Source organism: Stomoxys calcitrans, chromosome 5 (assembly GCF_963082655.1).
Source record: "Stomoxys calcitrans chromosome 5, idStoCalc2.1, whole genome shotgun sequence".
Taxonomy (NCBI): Eukaryota; Metazoa; Arthropoda; class Insecta; order Diptera; family Muscidae; genus Stomoxys; species Stomoxys calcitrans.
In genome coordinates this window covers 6,475,274-6,484,242 of record NC_081556.1, presented here as the reverse complement: position 1 = coordinate 6,484,242, position 8,969 = coordinate 6,475,274, and the positions used below count along the sequence as shown (strand labels likewise).

The following is an 8,969-nucleotide window of genomic DNA, read 5'->3' as shown; positions in this document are numbered from 1 at the left end:
AATGGAAAAAAATTGCGAAAACGGATTGATTTGAAAATAAATTGCTGCGATTTATTAAACCACGCCAATCTTTTGCCCATCGTTAAGGATTACATGATTAGTTTCTATAGGTCAAGTAATTGGCCTATATCCTGTCCAGTTTTGGGGGTAAGAAATCAACTGATGCCGCAGTCATCAGTCCTCAGTGATTGGTGGTCATCCATTCTTCTGGAATAATAATTTTGTATTCTTACAGAATCATACATACAACGTGACCGATCTGATGATAACTGAGGAAAATATTCCTGCCCATGGTCAATTGTCGAAATTCAATGCAAGCATACTTATGTTGGACAAAGGCAAATTGTTTTCCAAGTATACGCTATTCGGAGCCCTGGTGCCCAGATCATGAATTGTTCAAGGCAGAGTATTGGATGGATAAGAAAATTAAGCTTTTGGATAAACTTGAAACTTAATAGGAAGACAAAATTTAATTTAAAAAAATGATTCTACTTTTTGTATTTATGAAACCCAACTTCTGTCCTTGATTGACTGAGCAGAATTTGAATAAAAATTTAAATTAAAAGCAAAAAAAAAAAAAATTTTAATTACTCACCTGAAAATAATACAAAGTTCAAAGGTTAGCATGTGCGGACCTGAAAATACAACAAAGTTCAAAGGTTAGCATGGCCGCCTCTAACGCCTGGGTTCCACGGTTGAGAACATTAGAAAACAAATTTCATCGGTTGTTATCCCCCCATTAACGCTGGCGAAATTTGTGAGTTATCCAGTCATGATTGACTTCATTGCAACTTGGTGTCATTAAGCGGCACGCCATTTGCATTCGCCATTAAAAAGAAGATTGCTTATCAGTGAGCTAAAACATTAATGGGAATGCATTCTTTGATATGAGGGATGTATCACTTCCATTCCCTTGCCCATTTTCGATGAATAATACATTTTCATTATTTAGAGCATTTTTATTGATGTTTTATTTTTTTTTTTTGAGTTTTAAACCTTGATTAATTTGAAAAAAATTTCAAAAAAAAAAAAAATTCTCATAGATATGAGAGAAGTATCTACTGTTCAAAGGATTTTTTTAATTTTCTCTTAAAAATCAATTTTTTTTTTTACATTTTATCCAATTAAAAAAAGTTTAAAATTCCAAAAAAAAAAAAAACGGCTATAAAAATGCTCTAAATAATGAAAATACTTCTCTCATATCTGTGAGGGAAGTATCTACTGTTCTCATTGATATGGGAGAAGTATCTTTTGTTCCTTAATGGAATGTTCATGGGCAATTTAGTATTTAGATAGACATCATTAATGGCTTTAACAGCCTGAGGTGGTCAGTTGTTATACAGACACCAGAGATAACTCCAAATGGTGTTTTAGGCAGGCACCTGCCACGAAGGCTTAATCCTGCAGGACTCTTAACCCCGGCTGAAAACAATGCGTCTATCAACGCCCCCATACATAGCCGAAGCTAGCATGAGTACCAATTCGAGTTCATCTTGTCTGGACATGTCTTCCCCCATGGTTAGGAGCAGAACACTATCCAAACTTCTTCCATTCTAAGGGTCACGTTACCCGGTTGAGTACATGCAACTCCACACCGAGCATCGAAATGCCCCTCGTGCGATATTAGGTGTTAAACCACAGGCACCTCGTTGCTGCCAACTGGGGCCTCACCAATAATCAGGCTGGTATCGAAGTTCCAGGGGCTCCTGACTCCTGCGGAACCAGATTAAGGACTCTGGTTCGACCACATAGTCCAACTACTACCAGTTTAACTCCGGAATATTCCGGACTGGTCACCTAATGTGATGATGCAAGCACCATCCCTGTTATACAGGCTCTAGAGACAAGTCCAAATTGTATTTTATGCAGGCACCTGCCTCGAAGGCTTAATCCTGCAGGGCTCTTAACCCCCGCAGAAAACGATGCGCCTACCAACGCCCCCATACATAGCCGAAGCTAGCATGAGTACCGATTCGAGTTCACATTGTCTGGTTGTGTCCTCCCCCTTAGTTAGGAGCAGAACACTATCCAAACTCCTTTCATTCTAAGGGTCACGGCACCCGGTTTAGTACATGCAACTCCACACCGAGCATCGAAATGCCCCTCCTGCGATTTTAGGTGTTAATCAACAGTCACCACGTTGCTCCCAACTGGGACCTCACCAATAGTCAGGCTGGAATCGAAGTTCCATGGGGCTCCTGACTCCTGCGGAACCAGATTAAGGACTCTGGTTCGACCAAATAGTCCAACTACTACCAGTTGAACTCCAGAATGTTCCGGACTGGTCACCTAATGGGCTGAGACAAGCACCATCCCTATTATACAGGCTCTAGAGACAAGTCCAAATGGTGTTTTATGCCACAAAGGCTTAATCCTGCAGGGCTCTTAACCCCGGCTGATAACGATGCGTCTACCAACGCCCCCATACATAGCCGAAGCTAGCATGAGTACTAATTCCAGTTCACATTGTCTGGACATGTTCTCCCCCTTAGTTAGGATCAGAACACTATCATAACTCTTTCCGTTCTATGGGTCACGGCATCGAAATGGCCTTCTTGCTCCCAACTGGGACCTCACCAATAGTCAGGCTGGAATCGAAGTTCCAGGGGTTTCCTGACTCCCGTGATACCAGATTAGGGACTCTGGTTTGACCACGTAGTCCAACTACTACCAGTTGAACTTCAGACAGTTACTGACTGGTCAACTAAGGGGATAATGTAAGCTCCATCCCGTAGCAAGAAGTCATTCAGAAACAGTCAGAAATTAGGTGGCATAACTCACCCTAGTGACTCAGCACAAGTCTCAACCAAAACTGGAGTGCCACCGAAATATTCACACACACGGTATGTTAGTCACAAGGAATAACAGCGATAACGTGTTAAAACTTTCAGCTCCAAGACTTCATGGTTCAGCCAGCTTCAAGACTTCATGGTTCAGCCATCTTCAGCTCACCGACCTCTTCAATGCAGTCTACTTACTGCTTATCCATCCATCGTGATATCGATTCACCCATCCATTACCACATCCACTTCCTTCCGACCAGCTCCGAAACTTCATGGTCCAGCCACTTTCTGCTCACCGACCTCTTCAATGCAGCCTACTAACTGCTCATCCATCCGTTGTCCCATCGCCTCACCCGTCATCGCCACATCCACTTCCTTCCATCCTTCCTACCGTCCCCATCAAACTCCACATTCCAAATTTGCCCATGAACATTCCACCAAGGAACTGGGGCAAACTTCTCACATATCACTGAGTGCTGTCCGATTCAAATTGGTGTGGCGCAATGCGACACATCTTTGGGGAGAAGTTTTAACATGGCATAGTACCTCACAAATCTCGCCATCATTAGGAGGGGATAACTACCGCTGAAAATGTTTTTTCTGATGTTCTCGCCAGGATTCGAACCCAGCCGTTCAGCGTCATAGGCGGACATGGTAACCATGTGAAAACTTCTCTCCAAAGAGGCGTCGCACTGCAACATGCCGTTCAAAATCGGCTATAAAAAGGCGGAACTTGAATGGGACAGTACTCATTGACATGTGAGAAGTTTGTCCCTGTTCCTTAATGAAATGTTCATGGGTAAATTTGCGTTTATGCTAAATCGGTTACTAGTCTTCGAGACGATCCAAGGCCCAGAAAGGATGCAAGCCACCTCAGGGGCCGACCTGGGATTCATATTGGGGCCAGGTACGCCGACAAATACTGGGTAGGAAAAAGATAGGCCTCGACGCCATGACGTAGGGAAAAAAGTGGAGATCTGAATGCAGACACTATGAGGAAGAGAGAGAGAGATACATTTTAAGTCGATCTAGGCATATCCATCCGTCTGTCTGTCGAAAGCACTCTAACTTTCGAAGGAGTAAAGCTTGGCGCTTGAAATTTTGCATAAATACTTTTTGGGATTGTAAAAGGACCAAATCGGTCCATGTTTTGATGTTGGTCTTGACTATTTGAGCTTCTAGAGGGCGCAATTCTTATCCGATTTGGCTGAATTTTTTTGCTCGTCGTGTTTTGGTATCACTTCCAACAATTGTGCCAAGTATAGTCCAAATCGATTGATAACCTGATATAGCTGCCATATTTACTGACTTGACTGTTAGAGCTTCTAGAGGGCGCAATACTTATCCGATTTGGCTGACATTTTGCATGAAGTGCTCTGGTAAGTCTCCCGATTAGACTTCTTGAGGCTCTAGAGGGCGCAATTCTTATCCGATTTGGCTGAAATTTTGCATGACGAGTTTCGTTATGACTTCCATATAAACCGATCTACCGATTAGACTTCTTGGGCTTCTAGAGGGCTCAATTCTTAAACAATATGCATGAAATTTTGCATATGTCGATTTGGAATGTTTCCCAACAGCTGCTCCAAGTATGGTCTAAATCAGCCATAAAAACCGATTTTGGGTCTTGACTTATTGACCTTCCAGAGGGCGCAAATTTTATACGATTTGGACGAAATTTCGCACGAGGTGTTTTATTTTGACTTCCAACAACTGTGTCAGTACTGTCTAAATCAGTCCATATCCTGATATAGCCGTCATATAAACCGATCTACCGATTAGTTTTCCTGGGCTTCTAGAGGGCGCAATTCCTATCCAATATGGTTAAAATTTTGCATATGTCGCTTTGGTATGACTTCCAAAAGCTGTCCCAAGTATGGTCTAAATCGGTTCATAACCAGATATAGCCGCCATATAAATCGATTTCCCGATTATACTTCTTGACCCTATAGAGGGCACAATTTGTATCTAATGTGGTTGAAATTTGGCATATGTCGATTTGGTATGTTTTCCAGCAGCTGTTCCAAGTATGGTCCAAGTCGGTATATAACCTGCTATAGCTGCTATATAAACCGATCTCCCGATTAGTCTTCTTAAGCCTCTAGAGGGCGCAATTCCTATTCGATTTGGCTGAAATTTAGCATGAAGTGTTTTGTTATGACTTCCAATAACTGTGCTAAATATAGTCTAAATCAGTCCATATCCCGATATAGCTGCCATATAAACCGACCTTGGGTCTTGACTTCTTGAGCTTCTAGAGGGCGCAATTCTTATCCGATTTGGCCGAAATTTAGCATGAAGTGTTTCATTTTGACTTCCAACAACTGTGTCAAGTATAATGTAAATCAGTCCATATCCTGATATAGCCGCCATATAAACCGATCTCCCGATTAGGCTTCTTGAGCCTCTAGAGGGCGCAATTCCTATCTGATTTGGCGGAAATGTTGCATGATGTGTTTCGCTACGACTTTCAACAATTGTGCCAAGTACGGTCTAAATCGGTTCATAACCTGATATAGCTGCCATATAAACCGATCTTGGGTCTTGACTTTTTGAGCCTCTAGAGGGCGCAATTCTTATCCGATTGGAATGAAATTTTGCACGACGTGTTTCGCTATGATATCCAACAACTGCGCCAAGTAAGGTTTAAATCGGTCCATTACCTGATATAGCTGCTATATAAACCGATCTTGGGTCTTGACTTCTTGAGCCTCTAGAGGGCGCAATTCTTATCCAATTTGAATAAATTTTTGCACGTAGTATTTTGTTATGATATCCAACAACTGTGCCAAATATGGTTCAAATCGGTTCATAACCTGATATAGCTGCCAAAATAAAACGATCTGGAACCTTGACTTCTTGAGCCTCTAGAGGTCACAATTATTATCCGATTAGCCTGATATTATGTACGATGGATCCTCTCATGACCATCAACATACGTGTTTATTATTGTCTGAATCGGTCTACAGCCTGATACAGCTCCCATACAAATCGATCTCTCTATTTTACTTCTTGAGTCCCCAAAGGGCACAATTCTTATTCGAATTGGCTGACATTTTACACAGGTCTCCACCATATATATCTGAATTGTAGTCCATACCGGACCATATCGTTATATTGCTCCAATAGCAGAGCAAATATTTTCTTTTATCCTTTTTTTTGCCTAAGAAGAGATGCCGGGAAAAGAACTCGACAAATGCGATCCATGGTGGAGGGTATGTAAGATTCGACTCGGCCGATCTTAGCACGCTTGTTTTTTTTTTTTCTATGTAGGTAAGACTTAGAAATATATGATGGGCGACTAAATGGTGTTTTCACAATTCGATCATTTTGGTACCAAAATTGGTACTATTTGGTAATTTCTTTATAGATGGAGCTAGAGGTCCGAAATTTGACATGAAGGTACAACTAAGCAATAAATGATGGATGATTAAATGCTCTACTCAAAACTCGTGCATTTTGGTACCAAAATTGGTACCATTTTGGTCATTTCTTCATAGATGGAGCTACAAGTCTGAAATATGGGGCATATTGGTACAACTAAGAAATAAATGGTTGTTGACTAAATTATTTATTAAAAATTCATAAATTTTGGTACCAAAATATGTACCATTTGGTACTTTCTTCATAGATGGAGCTGAAATATAGGCCTTGACTATACATTTTGGATGACCAGAATGAGTATTCTAAATTGGTACATTCCTTACGAATTTAGCTAAAACACTCAAAATTGGCATACGGTTACACCTTGACAGTAAAAATTGGACGTTTAGAAGCTTTGCTTTAAATTTATGCATTTAGGTACCAAAATTGGTACCATTTTGGTCATTTCTTCATAGATGGAGCTAGAAGACTGAAATATGGGGCATATAGGTACAACTAAGAAATAAATGATTGTTGACTAAATTATTTATTAAAAATTCATTCATTTTGGTACCAAAATTGGTACCATTTGGTACTTTCTTCATAAATAAAGCTAGAGATGGAACTGAAATATAGGCCTTGACTACACATTTTGGATGACCAGAGTGATTATTCTAAATTGTACTTTTTGGTACTAAAACGTACGAAATGGTACATTCCTTACGAATTTAGCTAAAGCACTCAAAATTGGCATACGGTCACACCTTGACATAAAAAATTGGACGGTTCGAAGCTTAGCTTTAAATTCATGCATTTAGGTACTTTAAACATACAATATGGTACTTTCTCTACAGAGTTCTGCTAAGTTCTCAAAATTGACATCCAGCTAAACCTTGACCAGAAGTTTTTTTTTTCAAAATCGTACATTTAGCTGCTAAAACATACCAATGAGCTAAAACGCTCAACAATGTCGTGTCATTTACACCTTGACAATATATATTGGGCGACTTATTAATTTTTCCGATGTATTGTTATTCTTGATACATGCTCTACAGAAGAGGACAGATTTCTGAAATTTTATACGCAGTTATTACCGAACTTCATTATCTTATATACGGAGTGACTACCTGGGTTTTTGGAAGTCCTACAGTAGAAAGTGCGTATCAAAAAAGGGGGGTAGCGAGGCGGACCAGCGGGATGCTAGTGGATCGTAATGTATGTAACAAGCATATCCCTAATTGTTTTCATTTAAATGCCTATGATTCAGCCATCCAAATAACAGCAGCAACATGGCATATGTTAGACATAGGCACTGTTGCCAAATTAAGTCAAAAAACATGATCAAGATTTGGGTAATTACAATATTTCCATAATTAAAATTTTTTTTTTTTATTTTTAACCTTTGCAAAAGCAAAATTTTGTGTTGTTGTTGTTGTTGTTTTTGTCTCTAATTTGTTTTTAAGTTTCTTGTAATTGGAGCATTTATAAATATGGACAGTAGTACACATTGGCTTCGCTAGTTCACTGGGAAGTCTGCATGAGAAATGTTATTGCATATGGTGTTTCTACTAAGCGCTTGCACTTATTGGCAACCAACTCAGGTGAGTCAAACAACCGATAGAAGGTGGAAATTTTCTCAATTAAAGCTTTTTCCATTATTCTTACATAGACCGCCAAACGTCGATTTCTGCTAGAGGTGTATAATGTCACTTGTCATGGCTTCCAATCTCCCGTCATAATGTTTGAATGCGGTTTCAAACACTTGGCCAAAAGTCGCTTTGCCCTAAGCAGCGCAATGGTGTTCAATAGAGAGCTGCCCCGCAGCGTCCAGGTAGGCATCGATGTTGACAGCTTGCCAAAAAATGGAAAAAAATTGCGAAAACGAATGGATTTGAAAATAAATCTTTGCGATTTATTAAACCACGTCAATCTCTTGCCCATTGTTAAGGACTATATGCTTAGTTTATATAGGTCAACTAACTGGCCGATATTGTGTCCATTTTTGGCGGTAAGACATCAGCGGTTACTTGTCGTTGCCGGTATTCTATTTTTCCACAACCAAAAATTTCAAATCTTACAGAACCATCAATACAACATGACCGATCTGACAATTACTGAGGAGAATATTCCTCCTCATGGTCAAATTTCACAATTCAATGCAAGCATACTTCTGATTGACAAAGGCAGACTGTTTTCAAAGTATACGGTATTCGGAGCCCTGGTGCCGAGATCGTGAAGGCGGCTGCATTGGCAGCAATTATTCATGGGAGAGTATGGAATGGATAAGAGAAAAAAATCTTTGAGAAAAACTTATTAAACAAACAAAACATTTTTCTCTATTCTGTATTCATCAAACAGAAACAGTCTGTCTCTAATAGATTGAGAAAAATATTAACAAAACTTTATAGCAAAAAAATAGAAAAAACTATGTCTTTTGATTTATGGATCTAAAGTAAAATCAAAATTTAAAGGTAACCATGTATGGATAGCATTTGTCAAGTTTTTTGCCCCATATCTCTTTAAAGGCATACAAAGATAATGGATAAGAATTTGTTCATTCATAGTTTGAGATACACATAGGGTGCGATGCAAACTCCCACCACATTTCGTGGGATAGTACAAACACTTATAAGCGGGGCCAAGCCCTGGCAGAATTCTAGAATACTAACGACCTAATAACACTTCATATTGGTAACACCTTTACCTTTGTTAATAGGATTAGGGAGGGGGTTTTAGATGTGACAATATGTTCGGAAAATCTAATCGATGAGCTTCAGGATTAGAGGGTCTCCATGGAGCATGCCTTCTCTGACCATCGCTAGA

At 39.8% G+C, this 8,969-nt stretch overlaps 1 protein-coding gene across 1 annotated transcript; it reads left to right on the top strand.

Moving 5' to 3' along the window:
* The first annotated feature begins 7,690 nt into the window (after positions 1-7,690).
* Positions 7,691-8,382, top strand: LOC131997676 (uncharacterized). Its single transcript, XM_059368894.1, has 3 exons — positions 7,691-7,747; positions 7,816-8,154; positions 8,227-8,382. Exons 1-3 carry the CDS (start codon positions 7,691-7,693, stop codon positions 8,380-8,382), a joined length of 552 nt encoding a protein of 183 aa, XP_059224877.1.
* Positions 8,383-8,969: the final 587 nt, after the last annotated feature.

Coding starts and splice junctions, on each gene's coding strand:
- LOC131997676 (XM_059368894.1), top strand. CDS start 7,691: ATGTTATTGCATATGGTGTTTCTACTAAGCGCTTGCACTTATTGGCAA. Junction 7,748..7,815: donor CTTATTGGCAACCAACTCAG/GTGAGTCAAACA, acceptor ATTCTTACATAG/ACCGCCAAACGTCGATTTCT. Junction 8,155..8,226: donor TATTGTGTCCATTTTTGGCG/GTAAGACATCAG, acceptor CAAATCTTACAG/AACCATCAATACAACATGAC.